At 29.7% G+C, this 19,519-nt stretch overlaps 6 protein-coding genes across 11 annotated transcripts; 2 read left to right on the forward strand and 4 right to left on the reverse strand.

The window, feature by feature from the left end:
• Positions 1-393: 393 nt before the first annotated feature.
• LOC117230982 (protein O-mannosyl-transferase 2) lies at positions 394-4,583 on the reverse strand. Of its 2 annotated transcripts, none has more exons than XM_033488991.1 (16): positions 4,492-4,583; positions 4,309-4,361; positions 3,609-3,724; positions 3,451-3,534; positions 3,277-3,361; positions 3,105-3,209; positions 2,924-3,032; positions 2,580-2,848; positions 2,407-2,513; positions 2,146-2,338; positions 1,867-2,070; positions 1,643-1,794; positions 1,476-1,564; positions 1,172-1,320; positions 704-1,113; positions 394-633 (listed from the first exon to the last, which is right to left on the reverse strand). In XM_033488991.1, exons 3-16 carry the CDS (start codon positions 3,722-3,724, stop codon positions 528-530), a joined length of 2,178 nt encoding a protein of 725 aa, XP_033344882.1. In that variant the 5' UTR covers positions 4,309-4,361; positions 4,492-4,583; the 3' UTR covers positions 394-527. The 2 variants fall into 2 exon arrangements, with proteins under 2 accessions (XP_033344882.1, XP_033344881.1); XM_033488990.1 differs by having other exon boundaries at positions 3,609-3,769.
• Positions 4,584-4,627: 44 nt separating this feature from the next.
• On the forward strand, positions 4,628-9,925 carry LOC117230981 (probable ATP-dependent RNA helicase spindle-E). Of its 3 annotated transcripts, none has more exons than XM_033488986.1 (10): positions 4,628-4,763; positions 4,979-5,058; positions 5,119-5,416; positions 5,506-5,963; positions 6,056-6,425; positions 6,492-6,658; positions 6,738-7,928; positions 7,987-9,123; positions 9,201-9,535; positions 9,613-9,925. In XM_033488986.1, exons 1-10 carry the CDS (start codon positions 4,652-4,654, stop codon positions 9,749-9,751), a joined length of 4,287 nt encoding a protein of 1,428 aa, XP_033344877.1. In that variant the 5' UTR covers positions 4,628-4,651; the 3' UTR covers positions 9,752-9,925. The 3 variants fall into 3 exon arrangements, with proteins under 3 accessions (XP_033344877.1, XP_033344878.1, XP_033344879.1); XM_033488987.1 differs by having other exon boundaries at positions 4,678-4,768; positions 4,863-5,058; XM_033488988.1 differs by having other exon boundaries at positions 4,751-4,768.
• A 91-nt stretch (positions 9,926-10,016) lies between these two features.
• LOC117230988 (protein enabled homolog) lies at positions 10,017-12,154 on the reverse strand. The gene is made up of 8 exons (XM_033488997.1): positions 11,940-12,154; positions 11,653-11,869; positions 11,399-11,549; positions 11,222-11,336; positions 11,073-11,126; positions 10,804-10,962; positions 10,605-10,729; positions 10,017-10,535 (listed from the first exon to the last, which is right to left on the reverse strand). The coding sequence occupies exons 1-8, from the start codon at positions 12,034-12,036 to the stop codon at positions 10,362-10,364; spliced, it is 1,092 nt and encodes a 363-aa protein (XP_033344888.1). The 5' UTR covers positions 12,037-12,154; the 3' UTR covers positions 10,017-10,361.
• A 114-nt stretch (positions 12,155-12,268) lies between these two features.
• Positions 12,269-14,688, forward strand: LOC117230990 (protein FAM50 homolog). The gene is made up of 5 exons (XM_033488998.1): positions 12,269-12,598; positions 12,853-13,565; positions 13,655-13,809; positions 13,895-14,007; positions 14,089-14,688. Exons 2-5 carry the CDS (start codon positions 12,914-12,916, stop codon positions 14,207-14,209), a joined length of 1,041 nt encoding a protein of 346 aa, XP_033344889.1. The 5' UTR covers positions 12,269-12,598; positions 12,853-12,913; the 3' UTR covers positions 14,210-14,688.
• Positions 14,573-17,844, reverse strand: LOC117230992 (myb-like protein V). 3 transcript variants are annotated; one of them, XM_033489000.1, is made up of 3 exons: positions 17,359-17,844; positions 16,521-16,611; positions 14,573-16,423 (listed from the first exon to the last, which is right to left on the reverse strand). In XM_033489000.1, the coding sequence occupies exons 2-3, from the start codon at positions 16,608-16,610 to the stop codon at positions 15,932-15,934; spliced, it is 582 nt and encodes a 193-aa protein (XP_033344891.1). In that variant the 5' UTR covers position 16,611; positions 17,359-17,844; the 3' UTR covers positions 14,573-15,931. The 3 variants fall into 3 exon arrangements, with proteins under 3 accessions (XP_033344891.1, XP_033344894.1, XP_033344895.1); XM_033489003.1 differs by having other exon boundaries at positions 16,521-16,634; XM_033489004.1 differs by having other exon boundaries at positions 16,521-16,655.
• Positions 17,845-17,928: 84 nt separating this feature from the next.
• Positions 17,929-19,391, reverse strand: LOC117230991 (protein C15orf41 homolog). The gene is made up of 6 exons (XM_033488999.1): positions 19,155-19,391; positions 18,975-19,079; positions 18,769-18,899; positions 18,612-18,691; positions 18,482-18,531; positions 17,929-18,414 (listed from the first exon to the last, which is right to left on the reverse strand). Exons 1-6 carry the CDS (start codon positions 19,250-19,252, stop codon positions 18,030-18,032), a joined length of 849 nt encoding a protein of 282 aa, XP_033344890.1. The 5' UTR covers positions 19,253-19,391; the 3' UTR covers positions 17,929-18,029.
• Positions 19,392-19,519: the final 128 nt, after the last annotated feature.

Here is a 19,519-nt window from a genome sequence, read left to right on the forward strand (position 1 = left end):
GGGAACTTGGTATAAATCGTGACTCAATGCATCGAGTGACTCGACGTGATTTTACTAAACTAAATAATACCCAAAGATAAAGAGAGAATTCTCAATGAACCATGATTCCCTTAATCGGACGCTTAATAGAGAATTGAGACGCGCAACGGCGCAGCTCCGGCATGTGGGTCGATCAGCTGAGCGAACCACGCTCACCTCCAAATCTTTTAAAGCAGCCAGACATCGTGGGTGTTTATACAGCATTCCTTTTTTATCATAGTAGCGTAATATCTTTCCTTTTATAAAATCGTTTTATTGGGATGTAGCTATTTTTTAATAAAAAAATATTCAGAAAAATAAAAATTGAGAGAAAAAATTAAACAAGCTTTATAAGGCATTTTTTATATTTTTACATATACGTATAAAAATTTATTGATATGTACAAGTCATATATTTCTCATGTTTTGTTAATGTAAGTACTGATTTTACCATTTTATATTACTCTTTCGTGAATTTAAAAATATTAGAACACTTTTAAACAGTCTTTATTAAAATTCCCAAGTATCCATCCATCTCAAAGAATGCATTGGACTGTCAGAGTCTAGTGAAGAAGGACCAACCATTCCATAAGCCAGTGGAGAAAACAAGTAGAAGCTATATAATGTGAATAAATAATATATAATTGCTCCGTTAAATATTCGTTATTCAATTGCATTGTACTAACCTGTATATGCTACTTGAAACAACAATCCCCACTATTGTGTGATATATAACATTTCCAACTTTATTTGGAAATAAAATAAGTAAATTTTCGATAATATAATTTAAAGTGGTTCCAGTTAACATTGAACTGTACAACAGAGCTGGGAAATAATGATGGAAGTATAAAACTCTGCTCATTGCCCAGAATGGTATATAATGCAAGAGCCAACCAATAAAAAGCCATTTTCCTGCATTTAATATTTTATCCCTTTGTTTAAGGACAGCAGGAGTTTCTACACAATCGCGTTGTTGTCTCACGCAAGCATGGACGTATAGTATGATAAAAAGTATTAAAAATATAATATTGCCCCACCATATGATTGGATTGCCTAGTAAATATATTCTCAAACTGTTTCCAGAAAAAAATTGACCCTGCAATATATTTATGACTTAATTATATTTCCCCATTACTGATAACAATGTAACTTGCCCTGTAATTAATAGGCCACTGCCAAGGACGCGATGACACTTCCCCTTCCTTAATTTTCAAGTCAGAATTTCCTTGCAACATTACTGCATGTGACTCTAGAAACCTATCTAAGAATCCAGGTGCATATACTTGAAAACTGACATTTGGTACTGTAAAAAAGATTATTAATTACCAAAATATTATATATATTATTATTTATATAATTTATTTATATAATATATATATATAATGTTAGTGTTAATGTTAGTTAGTGCTAATATTAGTTATATATATATATATATATTCATAATTATTAGACACTAACATTTCGCATAATTATTGTCTTCAATGTTCCACAATGCATTCTTGTCTCTCATGTTTGGATTACAGGAAACTTCTTGTTGGTTATACGCCCTAAAAAATTATAATTTCCATAGAACGTTTCTCGATTTTCTTTCTTCATTCGAAAACATATAAAAATTCATAACTAACCACTTTGGCAATGTTTTACCGCTGCATGTTAAAACGCAATGATGTAAATAATGTACAAATTTTAATTTACTTGTTACAGTTTCAACTACATCTCCATCTTTGCCATTTCCTATTAAAACCTTCCATATATCGTTAGCATCACCAGTACCATTCTAAAAATAAAAATAAAAGTAATTGTATAATTAAAAGTAATAATAATTAAGATTATAAAAAGATAGACTTACTTCGCCATATCCTGTAACTTGATAGTGTTTCTTAGAAATGGGAGCAATCTCTTTATGCGAATGCAAATTTCGATGGGTAATAACATGTTCTAAGCGTATAAGATCACCATGTTTTACTAGTTCTGGCTCCGACGATATATCGTCAGTATCGAATTTTTTTACTAACCATAAATTATTATCATCTTTATGCGAATAAGTTGTAATCTGATGGAAAAAATGTATTAATATTTTATCAAAATGTATTATCAAAATATATGTATAAAGTAACAAGATTAGTACTTGTTGTTGTCTAGCTCCTATGCCTTCTGGATAAAGGTGCCAATGAGAATGTAAATATCCTCCACCAGTTCTATGATTTTTCAATGTGATTGTAGCTCCATAAGCTAACTGTCGTGGCATTGTTGCATTGTATAAAGAATTTCCTTCTAATAAGGATTGAAACTCAGAACTATAAAATCCATCTCCACTTCCACTGAAATATTTCAAATTATTAGTATATCCATTAAAAACGTGTAGATATACAATAAATAAATCGTTTACCTTTTATTTAATACAGTAAGATGAATGTAAAAGAACAACATGTACAATAATATCGGGATAAAGATGAGACAAATGCACCGAGCTAACAAATGTTTCCCTACATTTATCTGTAAAGGTGTAGGAGTAAAATTGATTTGTTAACTTTAAACGATTGATACATGTAAGAAGCTTACCATAGATTTTGTGAGGTCTCCTAATTCTCTCCATAATTCAAAAGCAGTGTTAAGTCCAACTAATAAAACAACAAACAAACCAACAAATTTTACACTAATTGTACAAGCAAGAGAAATTCCTGTGAATGATAACCATCCCCACCATTTCCATGTAAATGACTCATCACGAAGAGAACCCGTATGAGCCATTCCCCAAGTTGCACACATCATAAAACATAATAATATAGGATCCAACAAAATGTATTGATTTAATGTCAATAATCCCACATCTGAAACACATGAATTATTTAGCAATATACTTATTTTATCATATGGAAAAAGTATCATAAATATAATATATATACCGAATAAAATAAATAGTGCAGAAAATGCAGCTGCTTGAATAGATTTTGTTAAATCCCATACAATGAGATATGATAGAGGAACTATCGTTGCACCTAAAAATGTACAAAACTGGAACATATAGAACATATTTATAAAGTATTACTCAATATTTTAATATAATAAATATTAAAGTGCACTTACAATTCTCATACCAACGTATTTAACATTTTCGAACTTATCTCCTGGTTTTTCAAAGGGAAATGTTCCATCATATCCAGTTAAATATCCAGATAATGCTATTAACATCTGAAAGATAATAATATAGAGTTTTAATATGTTATCATAAATAAAAACTCACACATATGCCACTTACTTTCCCAAGAGGTGGATGAACATCAAAGAAAAATGTTCTGTTTATGTACCAGCTTCCCATTTTACCAAAATGAGTTTCATCCCAACTAAAATACCCAATATTTCCCATATGTCAGATATATCCCATAAGTCAGACATAAATATAATTTATTAATGTTCTTCTCTAAGTTCTTACCAAACATGCTGTGGTTCAGTAACTTTGTAAAATCTTGTCCCTGCTGTAAGTATTACAATGATTCCAAATAAAAGCCACCAATTCCTGTATGAATATATTAAAAAAATAAAAAAAAATGTTATAAACTTCTAAACAAATTATAATATAAAGCTACGTACAAATCCATTGTCCCTTCTTTTTCTATAGTTCTAGACATTTTATGTAAATATATATTTTTTATTTTGTGTCCACATTGAGAGTAATTGTTTGTATTCTTCATATTACCAGATATCATCTACATTAACATAATGGTTTGTAAATTGGGGATAGGCTGCAAACACTATTTGGCAGGTAGAAAATGAAAAATAGTTAACTGTAAAAAAAAATGTGTAAAGGATTTATTTATAGCTAGTATAATAAATGCAATAATCTATAATTGGTGTTTAAATTTAGTTTACAGTTTTACTTTACTAATTGACCACTGTTACCCCCACTACTTTTTCCGAGTGAATAACTTTTGTAAACGAGCTTCAGTGTTATTAATATGTAGACTTTTTAATCTTACTCGTCTTAAATCCTGACAGACGTATTAACACATTAGAATCTTGGTATTTTGAATTGAGTATTAGATTTTCATACTCATTAACTGAGGTTATTAAGGCAAAATTCCTGACATAAATCCTTCTTTATTAAGTCAATAAACCGGACCCGACCCGCAGTTAATTATTGCGGCAGGACTGTATTTATCTTATTACTTAAGATAAATGCACTTATTAACGGGATAAAAACTTATAATAATTTTTTGTACAATATATTAATTAATATATAATTATAAGGAATTATTTTGAAAACGTAAAATACTTGAGTTATATTACATACCTTAATATACACCTAACTATCTACTTATCAAACTTCTAGTTCTCCAAGAACATCTGAAAAAGGACCGTTATGTTTTATAGGGACGTAGGAATAAAAATCTGAACCCCTATCCTTCTATTTTATTATTAATTTACGGAAGTTAAAAGAATGAATATATCTTAAAATCACATCATATTTACGTACATTTGATAGATGAAAAATATAACAATATTTCGATTGTTATACTAAAACGATAGTAATTCATCGGTCCTGACTTGTGTATTATCATTATTCAGACTTATACCCACTGATATGTTATTATTACAGAGTATCTTATACCATCTCGCCTGTGGTATGTGGTATTATGATATGTATTTCGCTAATGTTTACGAACTACGAAGTAGTTGTTAGGGCACATTTATTGACTAACGGAAAAAATAAGGCATTGTTAAAGGTTATCGAAAAACGTGTAAACTGTAAGGTATTAAAATGAAGCACAAGATATATTTTAACAGTTGTATGAATTGTATTTGTATAGATTAATTAAAAATAAATATAAATATTTACTGTTTTAGGTATCTTTTATATAAGATGAATACATGTAATTTATCTAATTTTTATGATAGACCAGTGGTATTACCTGGCCCAACGAGCCGGAAAAAACGACTATCTAAGAATGTATTTTTACCAGATACAAATCCTCAAAGGGAAGAGAAAGGAACAGATTATATAGCAGAATATGTACAAAAAGAAGAAGAAGAACTTTTGCGGGTATAGTAATTTATAATTTGAACATTATTAGGAACTTTATTTAACTCAATATATTTTTAGGCTGCAAGTTATTATAATACAAATGATAAAGGTGGTCTTGAAAATGTATCAGTAGGTACATACGTCACGGAAGATATGCAAAATGAACAAACATTAAACATTTACAAAACATATCAGTTTGCTTATCATGCAAATCCTAATTTAGTAGTTAGTAATAAAAGAGATCAGATAGTATCTATGATTGAAACTAATTCAGTTGTAGTCATTCAAGGGCCGACTGGTTGTGGCAAAACTACACAAGTACCGCAATTTATTTTAGATTCCTGTTATAAAAAAAGACTTCATTGTAATATTATAGGTAATTTTATGTTCTTGCAATAATTTAGTTGAACTCTTAAATAGATACTTAAATAGAATTCTTACAATATATATAATTTTATTTCGTAGTTACGCAGCCTAGAAGAATTGCTGCTATAAGCATCGCAAAACGTGTCAGCCAAGAAAGACAGTGGCCAATAGGTACCCTTATTGGATATCAAGTAGGTCTGATAAACCACACAAGTAAAGATACACGTCTAACATATTGCACTGCTGGGGTTCTTTTACATAAATTGGTAAATAACAAAAACATGTTGGACTATACACATGTCATACTTGATGAAGTTCATGAAAGGAATGAAGATATGGATTTTCTTCTCCTTGTTGTTCGAAAGCTATTATATACAAATTCACGTTCAGTAAAAGTTATTTTGATGTCTGCTACATTTGATGTAGAGAGATTTGCTAAATATTTTTCTTCACCTGTGGGAAATAAACTTGTTCCTGCCCCTGTTATTGACATTCCAAAGAAAACATTTTTTAATGTTGGTATCTATTATCTTTGTCAAATGGTTACATTAGGACCGGTAAATATTTCATGTTACTATTTGAAATAAAAATATTTAAAATTTAGTGTATTTGGATGTATTTATTGCATTATATTTCTACTTTGTTACAGATACCTGAAGTTTCTGCTACCAAACCATGTATTACAAGCAAAATGTTGGAATTTTGTGTTAATCTTATAAAAGTTCTTGATGATGTAGACATGAAAGCTGATGATGCAAAGTATGATTCAGAAACAAATCTTTATGAGAGACATGTGATTCTCATATTTTTGCCAGGAATTAATGAGATTGAGGAAATTAATAATTTGTTGTGTTTACCAAAACATGAACAGAGTAAGTGGGATATAGTGATATTACATTCCTCAATTACAAGTGAAGAACAACAGAGGATTTTTCAAAAACCACCCCATGGCTATCGTCGTCTTATCTTATCTACAAATATTGCTGAAAGCAGTATTACTGTTCCTGATGTAAAATATGGTTTGTTAAACTACAACAAAAGAAAGTTTGTATATAAAGCAATATTTAACTTTATATTTTTTTCAGTAATTGATTTCTGTTTAATAAAACATCTTATTACGGATCCACATACGAATTTTTCGTGCTTAGAGTTAAAATGGGCGAGTAAAGCAAATTGCGAACAAAGAGCAGGTCGCACAGGTCGAGTAATGGATGGTAGAGTATATAGATTAGTACCACAAACATTTTATGAGGTAATTTCTGTCAAAAAACATTTTTAAAAACGTAACAATGTTAATATAAAATATGTTTCAAACTTTATAAAATTTATAGAATGTTTTGCCCCAAGAAGTATCACCTGAAATATTACGAGCTCCATTAGAAAATCTAATCCTCAAATCAAAGTTGTTAGATATGGGAGAACCTAAAGCTATTTTAGCACTTTCTCTTGATCCACCTGATCTTAGAAATTTAGAAAACACAATACTATTATTAAAGGAAACAGGAGCATTGCTAAATAAGATCAATGAAATACAACCTTTTGATGGAGAATTAACAGATCTCGGTCGAGTTATGGCTAATCTACCACTAAATATCCATGTATCGAAACTAATTATGTTAGGCCATGTTTTTAGTGTTTTAAAAGATACAATAATTATCGCAGCTGCTTTGTCTGTAAAAGATATGCTTAATAATCCATTTCAACAAAAACTGTTGGCCTTCAATGTCAGACTTAATTGGGCAGCTAATTCTTGCAGTGACTGTGTAACTTTCATGAATGTATATAAGGTATGGATTGCCGAAAAAGTTAATCGTCGATTAAATAGTGATGCAGAAGAAAGAAAGTGGGCAATTAGAAATTTTGTACAAATCAGAGTGTTGCGCGAGGTTAAAGCGCTGGTAACAGAATTAACGCGTAGATTAGAAAACTTAGGTATACAAGAAAGTGCCGGTGTCAATAAAGTTGTTTGGACAGAAGACGAACGGCCATTTATTTTAAAAATTGTAATTGCTGGTGCATTTTATCCGAATTACTTTATCAATAACGTACCAGCATCAGAAAGTAAATTGAATGAACATGCTGGAATAAAATTACTAGGTGGTTTAGATCCCTTGAGGACAGTATATTTACAAGGTTGGCCTTTAAAACAACCTGGACTATTATATGCCCGCAGAATTCAGGATATCTTCAAGAAGAATTTGAAGATGTCTACTGGAAAAATAAATGTATCTTTTGACAATTCTTCTCGCGTTTACGTTCAATTCATTCAAGGAATGTCTGAAAAACAACATAAAAATGAAGCAAGAGAAATATCTCCATTTATTTATAAAGCAATCAGAATGAGACATTGCAATATCCCCATAGAGATACCAATTTTACATGAAGATATGGCTCTGCAACGAGCAACTGAGATGAATTTAAAGCAAAAATCCTATTTTACTCCTAAAAGTGTGTTAAAGGACAAAATTAAACCTGAATTACCGGGTTTGCGAATAACTCGCATTCCTCTAATTATGCAAAACGTACGTATTTCTAACCAAATTACAAAATATGAAGTTAATCTATAACTTAAATTTTCAGATTAAAAATCCTGGTTGTTTTTGGGCTCAACAACGTAATTCTATAATTATGAAAAGACTGAATAAAATAGAATCAGCTATTGAACAAATGCAACATCAATTTGAAACATTCAAGGTGGCTCCGGAAATTGGCACAATTGTAATCGCTCCATATGAAGAAAACAATCGCAAAACATATCTTCGGGCAGTAGTGGAAGGTCATGTATCATTACCAGAAATATTAGTACGACTATTTTTTATTGATTATGGTTATTCAAGTGAATGTCGATTGTGCGATTTAAAACGTTTGGAGAATGATAGTGATATTTTTGATATTCCTGCATTAGCGCTCAAATGCAAATTAGCAAACATTCGACCATCTGTAGCACATAATTTCAGTGAAGATTGGTCACAGGCTGCATGTGATCTATTCTGGATATTAATTAATAAACCTGGTTTCCTTTTTGGAGAAATTTATTCTGTTGTCAATAGCGTTGTTGTGATTGACTTAATTCATAAAAATGAAGAAGATGAAATTAGTATAAATCAGTGTCTTCTTGAAAAAACATTTGCAATAAAAAAAGAGGAAAATTATTTGTCACGTTTTAATCATAATTTAAGATTGCAACAATCAGATATGTCGGATGAACAATGTTATTACTATGAAAAGTTACAGTATGATCAAGACAATATGTCCGATATCTATCCAGATCCTCCTGCAGTTGCAGAATGCAACACATCAGAAAAATTACGAGGTCCATTTTCACCACTAGAAATTGATTTAATCCATCTTATTAAGGCTGGTAGAGATAAAACTGTGAGAATGGCGATGAATTCGGTAAATTCTGTTCTTTTGGACACTGATCCTGAAGATTCTTCTCACCGACTTTTAGTAGCAGCATCCATTTCTCAAAGTGCACGTGGTCAAAATTTAACATTATATAATACAACATTAATGCCACGTATTCCTGGTTTAACTGCCTTAATTGTATTGATTTTTACGCCATATATGGAATTGCGACGCAATAATTTTGGAACCTGTTATGTTGGCGCATTATGTGGATTAGGTTTTGATCCTATTAGAAAGAATAGTATTTATCCGGAACACGATATAGAACTTTATTTTGACACCGAAATTACTATAGATGATTTACAATTTGTAAGAGCAGTTCATATTGTTTTAAATATTTTTTCTTGTTTAAGTATATTTGTTTAGTTTCCTCGTTTGTTTATCAGATAAATAGACTACGTCATTGGATGAATATTGGAATGCAAATTAATCAACAATTTAATAGCAATAACAATATGGAAGAAATTATTATCTGTCAGAATAGAATAAAAGATGCATTGTTCAACTTAATTGAGAAAGAAAGAAAGATTCAAGCTACAGAATTAATTAGTAATTTTGATAAATGGAACTTGTATAATGAAAAGCTGTTGCTTCGGCCTAATAAACAATCCATGATCACTAATAGTATATACAGACTCCATAATGCATTAGAATTGGAAGAAGCAAATGAAATACATGAAATTATAGAACATATAAAAGATTTACGATTATTGGCAACTGAGTAAGTAAATTAGCGGAACATCTATTAAGTTTAAGTGATATTTCCCAATTATTTTATATTCCTTTTTAATATTATAGAGATCCAAGGAAAACTGGAATTACTCAAATTCCTTGTAAATTATGTAACATTACAGTATGTGATATATTTGACCTTCGCAATCATTTGTACACAGCGAGGCACAGGCAAAACGAAAATATATTAGGAGTTAAACTTTGAACCATAACATGACAGACTACACAGACTATTATTATTATTATTATTAGTAAGTAACTATAAAATATAAAATGTTTAGTATTCTACATATTGAAGATATATCATTGAAAGAATTAAACTTCTATCAACTTTATTTTATTTAAAACATACTTTTTGTTACAAATGTTTAAGTTTCGTTCATAATGTGTATTACTTTGTTATGATAACATAACGCATTTTTATTTGAATTCTATATTTAGAAAGCGTGATGACTATACTTTTTTTTTTGTAATTTTACAAAATTATGACTAATATTCATTTGCTGTGTAACTGAATATTTTTTACTGTAATCTGCAAAATCATTTATAATATAAAATAAAGTATATATACAAATAAAAATGTTGCACTTACTACAATATATCTATAGATCTTGTAACTATACATTTTACACGTACTATAGCATTTAGGTAACAACATAGAAAATACTTCTTTTTACAATATTTTTATGAAATTGATAAATACACCCATTTTCAAACATTTTTCAATAATATTGTATGGTGATGATTGTGAAACATATAAATAATACAATCAGTTACCTCAAGTTGTTTCAAAAGTATGTGTGATCAGTCATACTCTAAACTTCTCTCTGGATATAACGAGCTCCAGGTTGGGTATATAACAATCGTCCAGGAACATTAGCACCAGAGGCGCTAACATATGTACCTGGTGGTGGTGGTGGATATGGAGCTGGCGGTGGTTGCGGTGGTCTTACTGGATATCCTGATGTAATTCCTCCAGTTTTAGCACCCTGTTATCAAATTTTTTGTCAAGATGATGCATTATTATGGAAATATAATACTTAAATATAAAAAGATACCTGTGGAGGTTGCTGAATTGGAATAGCCCCACCATGAACAGTAACATGACTACTTGGCCTTAAATAAAATTTATCTTCTGCATAGGCACCTTTATGGTCCAATGAATGCAAACTTGTAACATATGCTAATAAAAGAATAGTATTGTAGGGATTTTATTAATTTGTATAATTTTAGATCAATAAAAATACAATTATATACCAGATTGATGTGTCGACAACGTTGCTCTATTGCCTGAGAGATATACTGATTTAGTTGGTTCAGGTTCGCGGGACGGTTGCGATGTTGATGCAGAATAACTATAAACACTTTGACCAGTAGGGGCTGAATAAAAATTGGAGGCGGAGTACTGATTATTTTCTGTAAGAAAATGCATAAAATTTCAAAATTGAGGATCAGAAATGTGAACGTTGTTGTTGATGGCTTTGTAAAGAAAGAGCATGGAAATTAAAGAAGGTTTATTCACTCACTGTTCCAGAGAACAGCTCGGGAATCGCCAGATCTCCTAGCTGCTTCCTCAGATTCTATACAGGTACAAACATCTACGTTTAATACTCTCTTTTCTCTTTTTTTCATATTTCTTTTTGTAATTGTAACTTCTGTATTTTTATATACTTACTGGAAGGTGGAGGATTATAGTTTGGAAGCGAAGGCGTTGGTTTGTATCCATAACCAGCATGATATGGGGAGGCTGTTGGAGGTGGTGATGGACTATGTGTCCTCTTTAATGGCCCCTAGAGAAAAACATCTATAAGTAAGTTAATTTTTTACAAATAAACAAATTTGATATACTTACAGTTGGTAATAAAGTATGTGTTGGTGCACCTACAGCTACTTTGTAAAGTGGACTATTGCTTCTTGGTAAAGGAAGAAACAATTGTGGATGAACTACTCTAGGGCCTGCTCCAGGGTATCCCCCTACTGCTGTTAAAACTTCAGAACATACACTGTATAACAAAAATAATCAATTATGATATATCATTAAATGTATACCAATATCCCATTTGATACCGTTTGATTCCAATATATTTTAAGAAATATAGTATAAACCTTGTTTCTTTGATTAATTGCCGTCTTCTATTATCATCTTCATTTAAAACTTTCTTCAGTTGCAAGAATAATTGATGTTTTTCATCTTTTAATTGCGAAAGCTCATTTTCTAGATTTGATATTTGTTCTCTAGTTTCACCTAAAGTCATTACATCTTGTTTTTGTTGCCGTTCTCTTTCTTTCCTTAACCGTTCTTCTTCTGCATCTGCTTCCTGTTCTGTACATTTAAAATAAAAAATTAGAGTAAAAGTGAAAATCTAATGGCAATTTCCTAAAAAGAAGATTACCTTGTTTCTTCCGTTGTCTTTCTCTTGTAATATGAGCTTTTAATGCTCGCCACATTTGTTCACTACGTTGAGGAGGACCGACGATTACTGCCGGCATGATTAATTAATTTTTTTCCGATTTTAAAATAATGCAAATCCGTTACTATGTAATAATGAACCTGTCAAGACATATTTTTTGTATACGTTATGGATAACGTTATGGATACGTTATATATTATATAAACAGTTTGGTCACAGACTACATATTGGATAGATTTCGTATCAAACGAGGTATACACAAACTTATTGTGCAACTTGTAACGTCGACTTTAGACTTAAAAACATTGTTGTATCAGATATCAGTGTATATGAGCGAGTGATTTTCAAAATGTGGGATATGAAAAAGCATTGCATATTACATCTGTACTATGTAAATTCTGAGCCTTGTTAGTAGAGAGACACGAAATTCCATATTTCATATTCCATAATATATATTAAACCGTGTTCTGTACAGTCGATATTTTATGTCCATAAGTTCGTCAGAATCTGGAAATGTGTGGATGATGTGATTGTATATTTTTTATGTTGGTGAGAAATTAATGAAATTAGTGAGAAACATTTACATTATAAAATATACATGAATTACAACTAATAATATTTCTAATGAATAAAAGAATTTAGTAAGTTACATACTTTTTATTACTAAGAAACTTACCGTATAATAAAAATAATTTTTCTTCTTAAAATATACACTCGTTTTAACGAGTTACAAATATTAAAAGTGCATTTGTCACATACAGTTGAAATATATTTGTTATATATTCTTATACCTAACCTCAATCTCTGGCTTTTTTATGTAGAAATCAATCTTGGTAAAAGTTGGCGATGATTTAGTTAATATAAAGAATGTATATAATATGATGTTTTTTTACAGCTCTTAACAGTGTTAAGTAACAAGATTTTTGAAAAATATTTTTTCAAATACATTAGAAAATATGGCACACTATAAAGGAGCAGCCAGCGAAGCTGGCCGAGCAATGCAATTGATGAAAAAAAGAGAAATTGCTCAACAAGAAATAGAATTAAGGAAAAAGAAAATAGAAGATGACCTAAAGATTCATAACATAGAAAATAAATTTGCAACTCATTACAATGCAGTTGAACAACAGTTAAAAACCTCTACTATTGGTTTAGTCACCTTAAATGAAATGAAAGCAAAACAAGAGAATATTGTAAAGGAACGTGAAAGAAAATTAGCACAAAAGGAACGTGAAAAGGAACAAGAAAAAGAAAGAGCCCTAGCTGCAAAGCAAGCTGAAAAAAATAAGCAGAAGAAACAAATACAAGCTTTGTCGTTTAATTTAGATGAAGATGAAGTAGAACTTTCTGAAGAGGAGGTAGAATCAAAAGCAGAAACTTTAAAAGATAATGATATTGGACCAGTAATAAAAAAAATAAAGAAAAATCCAGATGTAGATACAAGTTTTCTACCTGATAGAGAAAGAGAAGAAGAAGAGAACAGATTAAGGGAAGAATTAAGACAAGAGTGGGCTAGAAAACAAAATGCATTAAAAGAAGAAGAGATTGAAATTACTTTCAGTTATTGGGATGGTTCTGGACACAGAAGAAGTGTTATTATGAAAAAAGGTAAAGGTTTAATTATTATAACTAATATTTTTTAAATTTATCAAAAGAATAATTGTATACTAATTGTTATTAGTTCGCACTGTTGGTAGGTAATTCCATTTATCAACTTCTTCAGAGATGTTTAGAAGTTTTAAGACGTGAATTCAGTGAACTTAAAACAGTCATGGCTGATCAATTAATGTATGTCAAAGAAGATCTTATTTTGCCACATCATTATACATTTTATGATTTTATTGTAACAAAGGTAAATGTAGTATAAGAAAGCCATGTTCATATACCTATATGTGATATTGTTAAAATGAAAAATTATTAGTCGATTCTTTTGCTAGGCAAGAGGAAAGAGTGGGCCTCTTTTTACATTTGATGTTCATGATGATATCCGTGTTATGCATGATGCTTCTGTTGAAACAGAAGAATCTCATGCTGGAAAAGTATTACTTAGGTACTATTTATTTTAACATTATTTGTGATGTTTGTATGTATATGATTAATTATATTTGATTATGTTATGTTATGATTTCAGATCTTGGTATGAAAGAAATAAACATATATTTCCTGCCAGTCGATGGGAACCTTTTGACCCAACAAAAAGTTATGATAAATACACAATATCAGATAAAAATAGGAAAAAAGATAAAATTTAATGAAAGATAGCTTGTATAGGAAATAATTGTACAAAAGAATTAATACATATTGTGTTCAGTAAAGAAAAATTGTTATTTTAGGAGAACTTTTTGTTTTGTTAAAAGTATTACATAATCAATAAATATTAATACCTGTATTTTAACTATAGAGAGTTCATAGAAATTTATAATTTTAAATTCCTTAATTACGTAATATGAATAGGCACCGCAAACTAAATATTATGTATCCTGTATATTTCGAATAATGTACAGTAATTTCATAAAAAATATTTCATATATATTGTAAATAATATATCTATTACTTAATACACTTTGACAAAGTTGTAACAGTATGAAGTTAATTATATAAATTTAGAAAAATGATCCATTTTACATGTTTAATTCGTTTTCAGCGATATTTACAGTTGATGATGTATTAATAATTTGAGTTTCCTTTATTACTTCATCTATAAGATCATTATAAATATCCTGCACACTTTTTATTGTTGACATATTACCAAATGTCGAAATTGCATTATTTATATCAAATATACTATCATTTTCTTTTAAAGATGCTTGTTTATTAGATAAATTTTCCTGAAAAATCTATTACTTTAAAATAATGTTTTAATTAATTTGAACTTTTTCTAACTCACTCTTTTATTCAATTTTAATAACATTTCTTTCATCTCTGCATTCATCATATATGGATTACTACTAGAATCTTCTATTACATTATTTATATTTTCAATATAATAAGTTGAATCAATAAACTCCCATTTATCCTTTCCGGTAAGAGATAAAGTTTGAGAAAAATAAATGAAAAATCGTAATTCTCATACAGTACGATTATTAATATAACTTACTTTGCTATCAAGATTTAAAAGATTTATACCATCTTTATTTTGAAATAGTCGCCGTTTATAATTATTCGTCTCGATCAACATGTTCGAGTCGTTACATTTACGAATTTCTAGCTTTTGCAATTTTATAAAATACAATTTTTTTGTTAGACTTTTTAATTATGTAAATAAACGTAATATTAGATATATAGATATAAAATATATACTATTTAAAATATCCAATAATCTCTTGATTAATATATTATTATGGAATTCTTTCGTGCATTATAACTTTATTGTCATACCTGTATTTAGCGTTGTATATTTGGGACATAAGTAAAAGAATTGCCGCGTATTTTCTGCTAATTTACCAGTTTCAGATGGATTCGATTCTAACATTTTTTCTAGCCGTTTTCGATTTCCATATTGATACAATACAGTTTCTTCGATTGCTTTCTGCAGTATGATTAAGACATTTTCGCTTACAGTGTTAAAAAAACGATCTGTGTTTTATTTTACAATACAAACAATTTACTTTTACTTTATCGTTCATTACGTGTATAACGTTATCAAGATTTTCCACTTCTAAAATTTCTTTTCGTATACATTCATCTTGCGCAGCAATATTTGAAATATTAATGTCATCATCCCATTCACTTCTGAACAATTCTTCATTGTTATGTAACAACTCTAATTAAGTACAATTTGTTTCACCAAATCTTATGTATGTATGTAACGAAGTACATAGCGAAAAATGTTGAAGCAACATCAAATCGAATATTTAAGGAATTATTTCAGGTTAAATAGTTTACATAAGTATATAGAACATAGTAAATAGAATAAATACTTTTGGAACGAATTAATAAGAATATAACAATGAAAATGCAACTTTTTCTATATGTCAGCATTTGTTCGTTTCTTTTTTTATATCGTCACTAGAGTTAGGTAAGACGAAAGTACCTTTGTTTGCTTTCCATGAAATTTCCATGTTTTCTATTTGGTCTTCCGTGGTTGAAAGTTCAGAAAAATCTTTTGTAACTGAACTCATAGATGTTTCCGTCGTAGGAAGACGATCGGATCTTGGAGATTCTATTGGCGGCGTTCGACTCGAATCTTTCGACGAGGTTTTGTCATATTGCGATACAAATTTCAGCATAAATTGATTTTCAGTAATATCCATACGAGCACCCATAGAATGGTCTGATTTCGACTTGATTTCAGATGGAACGGGTGAATGACCTCGTCGTTCGACACTAGGATTAGCCGAAGAGGCGCGTGATGATTGATTGCTATTGATTTTGCGGCGCGATCGTAATTGCGCTTCGTACTCTTCTTCGTCACTGCTACCCTCCGTATACAATTCTTCCCCTGATATCCATAATTCTTCTTCTTCCTATAGAGATGTTGAAATTTGAGTTATTCAATCAATACCCGTTTATTTTCCAAATTATAAGTATTAAACGGCAACTTTGCGGGATTTGTTACTTCACCTCCTTTTTTATTTTGGCGAGTTGAGATTGTACTGCGGTTTTCATTGACTGTTCATGCAATTTTTGATTCTTCGTTACTTTCTCAGCCATCCTATTATTAAATATATCACGATGCTATACAAATAGATAATCTTGTAATTTTACACATGCGAATATTGTATGGAAAATGAAGAATATATATTTAGCATCAAAAAGATCATTGATGAGTAAGATGTTTAAAGAGTTAACAGAAATGTAATAATCGTGATTTTTCTCGATAAGATTAGTGTAAAGTTATCATTGGTCCTTTGCGTCTTTCTTCGAAAGAAAATTGCTAGGAAATCGAATGCGATTGCGTTTACAGAATTTTTCAAATTTATTTGTGAATGGAAATCAATTCGACGCATGTATATGAAGTGTCCTTGAACTATGAAAATCTAGAACGAGGGTGAAATAGGTCAAGGTTACGTGTCACAATAAGTGCAAACGATCACTGATAGTTGTTATGATTTGAAATTTACCACGAAAGTATTTTTTTTGGATAACTTATCAATGTTATCATATTTCAAGGACACATGATAATTTCACACTTAACTTTCAATGTCGGTGTTTGTTTATTTGTATTTATTTACTCATCTTTGTAGTGCTATTAAAATTAAGAGTACTGTTTTTTATCAAATGTGACCAGAAATCATTTAACAAGTAACATCACTATTATGAAATTGGATGTAGATAATTATTTTGCGAACTTAATTCGAAAAAATTTTTATTTAAAAAAAAAATTGTTAATGCACAGTCACGAATTTTTGTGCAATTTGATCATTTAAATGATTTTATTGGCGAATTTTCAAAACATTACCTCGATCTTTCCGGTCTCACGTTTCTTGGAATCAAGTACAGTGAGGAAGAACGAGATTCACGTGGTAATTTTCGTCTAATTTTGGTTGTGCAATGACTCTCAATAATGACAGGTGTTATCGAACTGCATCTTGAAGATTTAATTTGCGCAATTAATATTTTCTAGTTTTGAAATGTTCATTTACAACATTACTGGGTTTGTTATTACGTTGTGTTTATCAGGCATGTGACGTTTTATTATTCTTGTATTACAGACCGATTCACAAGTATAAAACGTTTTGATATTTATTTCTTTGGGTTTTTTGTTGTGCTATATTAGTAAGCACTTGAAAGCTGTTCGAGACACTGCATACTGGCTTTGAAATCGCGACAGTAGCGGCGCCTATGGCCAGATACAGCTCGATATATAAATAAACGTATTAGCTCGCTTGCGCGATATACCATGTGCTTCTCTACTGTAATTGTGATCTTTAATATCATTAACCGTAGTTTAGTTATAAAGGAAGGAGAAAAAACGTGACGCCTACTTGTTGGAACATATTTTAAGTAACTTTAAAATATCATAAGTTGATATTAACGAAAATGTCTATTTATATTTAACAGTAATTCTTATTATATGAGTATCATGCAATATTAGCATTATTAAAATTTTTAAAATTACGCTCGTTATGATTACAAAGTTGTAGATTTAATACAAGTAGGATCCATGTATGTAATATCTTCTGGGAAATGATCCATGATGATAAATCTTTTTTCGTTAGGTTCATTTAGATTGTCTAAGAATCCAAACCAATAAATTACAAGTCCTGGACCAAATCTGTTCCAGTAGCTTAGAAATTGTTCTTTGATATATTTCTGATGTATTTCCGTATTTACAAATCTTGCCTTAGATTCTATCCAGTTAATTACAAAACCATTTACTGCAATTGGTACTTCAAGCTTGAAGTCTGGAGTTTTATCACATCCCCTTGATCTTAAATGCTTCTCATTACGAAATGCAAGATTTCGTTCTATTAAGTAGTTTTGCAACTTTAATTCATATTCCTGACCTACAGAACTACAAATTTAATTTATAAGATTATGCACAACTAACTAATTTAAATACTTAATGGCATAATACGTACGTTCCCACAGCATCTGATATAGGGCCATACAAATTGTCATATAATATACACTGTAAAACATTATTTAATTATTATACAGTACAATTATTTCTTAAGTTAGTAAATTTATTAGCTATTTTAAATTTATTACCAAATAGACTTCATATGCAAGATCTTTGTCCTGTATGAGGGTAGTATCCTTAAATAGTTTACTAACTTCATTTCGGGAAACTAAAAATATGTTATCTTTTATAATTCAAGAAGAATTACATATTGTTGTAAGGTATTTCAAATCATATATAAATTACCATTAGATTCATCTTTTCCACAATGTTTTTCAAGAACATTTCTGGCTAATAATGCAGGTGGTGCACCAATATCCTTTGCCATTTTCAATAAAATTCCAACAGGTTCTCCATTTTGTACAGCTTCTATGTAACTATTATTTAAATTATTTAATAATGACAGTGTATATAATTCTGCATATTAAAAACATAATGAAAGATATACGTACGTATCATAATAGTTTTTATTATTACCAAATAACTTGTTATGATTAATTTTCATTCTGTGTTGTACTTCTAAAGATAATATGCTGTATAATGTATGTATTGGAATCCTAAATAAAAGAAAAATTAATGCTTTATTACAGTGAATAATAAATAAGAATTGGTTTTGCCAAAAATAACCTTACTCGCTATACTTCTCTTTTAAAATATCCCTACAATCCTTTGATAAACCTCGAAATTTTCGAATTGTTGCCACTATATCGTTGTATAATTCAAGCTTCATCTTGTACTTTTATTTTATAAGTCCAAAATAAATTTCCTTAAATTATTTCAACTTTCTTTTAACATTATCGTATAATTGTATACTTGACATTGATACTTTCAAAAACTTCTTCATAGATACTATCCTAGAGATGTAAACTCTTGGTATTTATTGACAGGAAGTATATATTTTTCAGTATTATCATTTGAAGTTTGAGATTATATTAATTTTGCGGGAAATTTAAATTTATCATTTAAGATCAAATAACCGTGGCCCGTTATTTTTTTG

Source organism: Bombus vosnesenskii, unplaced genomic scaffold (genome assembly GCF_011952255.1).
Source record: "Bombus vosnesenskii isolate JDL3184/JDL3185 unplaced genomic scaffold, Bvos_JDL3184-5_v1.1 scf7180000013270, whole genome shotgun sequence".
Taxonomy (NCBI): Eukaryota; Metazoa; Arthropoda; class Insecta; order Hymenoptera; family Apidae; genus Bombus; species Bombus vosnesenskii.

What these genes read in the sequence shown, in the direction of transcription:
- LOC117230991 (XM_033488999.1), bottom strand. Translation starts at nt 19,252, where the DNA reads ATGAAGCTTGAATTATACAACGATATAGTGGCAACAATTCGAAAATTT. An exon ending in TTAAAAGAGAAGTATAGCGA is followed by an intron (nt 19,080 to 19,154) that starts GTAAGGTTATTT and finishes TCTTTTATTTAG; the next exon opens with GATTCCAATACATACATTAT. An exon ending in ATATCAGATGCTGTGGGAAC is followed by an intron (nt 18,415 to 18,481) that starts GTACGTATTATG and finishes TTAAATTTGTAG; the next exon opens with TTCTGTAGGTCAGGAATATG.
- LOC117230981 (XM_033488986.1), top strand. Translation starts at nt 4,652, where the DNA reads ATGATATGTATTTCGCTAATGTTTACGAACTACGAAGTAGTTGTTAGG. An exon ending in TATCGAAAAACGTGTAAACT is followed by an intron (nt 4,764 to 4,978) that starts GTAAGGTATTAA and finishes TATTTTTACCAG; the next exon opens with ATACAAATCCTCAAAGGGAA. An exon ending in CTATAGATGATTTACAATTT is followed by an intron (nt 9,124 to 9,200) that starts GTAAGAGCAGTT and finishes TTTGTTTATCAG; the next exon opens with ATAAATAGACTACGTCATTG.
- LOC117230990 (XM_033488998.1), top strand. Translation starts at nt 12,914, where the DNA reads ATGGCACACTATAAAGGAGCAGCCAGCGAAGCTGGCCGAGCAATGCAA. An exon ending in ATGATTTTATTGTAACAAAG is followed by an intron (nt 13,810 to 13,894) that starts GTAAATGTAGTA and finishes TTCTTTTGCTAG; the next exon opens with GCAAGAGGAAAGAGTGGGCC. An exon ending in GCTGGAAAAGTATTACTTAG is followed by an intron (nt 14,008 to 14,088) that starts GTACTATTTATT and finishes TTATGATTTCAG; the next exon opens with ATCTTGGTATGAAAGAAATA.
- LOC117230982 (XM_033488991.1), bottom strand. Translation starts at nt 3,724, where the DNA reads ATGATATCTGGTAATATGAAGAATACAAACAATTACTCTCAATGTGGA. An exon ending in CTTACTGTATTAAATAAAAG is followed by an intron (nt 2,339 to 2,406) that starts GTAAACGATTTA and finishes GAAATATTTCAG; the next exon opens with TGGAAGTGGAGATGGATTTT. An exon ending in GGTAAAACATTGCCAAAGTG is followed by an intron (nt 1,565 to 1,642) that starts GTTAGTTATGAA and finishes ATAATTTTTTAG; the next exon opens with GGCGTATAACCAACAAGAAG.
- LOC117230992 (XM_033489000.1), bottom strand. Translation starts at nt 16,610, where the DNA reads ATGGCTGAGAAAGTAACGAAGAATCAAAAATTGCATGAACAGTCAATG. An exon ending in TCGCCAAAATAAAAAAGGAG is followed by an intron (nt 16,424 to 16,520) that starts GTGAAGTAACAA and finishes ACATCTCTATAG; the next exon opens with GAAGAAGAAGAATTATGGAT.
- LOC117230988 (XM_033488997.1), bottom strand. Translation starts at nt 12,036, where the DNA reads ATGCCGGCAGTAATCGTCGGTCCTCCTCAACGTAGTGAACAAATGTGG. An exon ending in CACATACTTTATTACCAACT is followed by an intron (nt 11,337 to 11,398) that starts GTAAGTATATCA and finishes GTTTTTCTCTAG; the next exon opens with GGGCCATTAAAGAGGACACA. An exon ending in CTATAATCCTCCACCTTCCA is followed by an intron (nt 11,127 to 11,221) that starts GTAAGTATATAA and finishes GTACCTGTATAG; the next exon opens with AATCTGAGGAAGCAGCTAGG.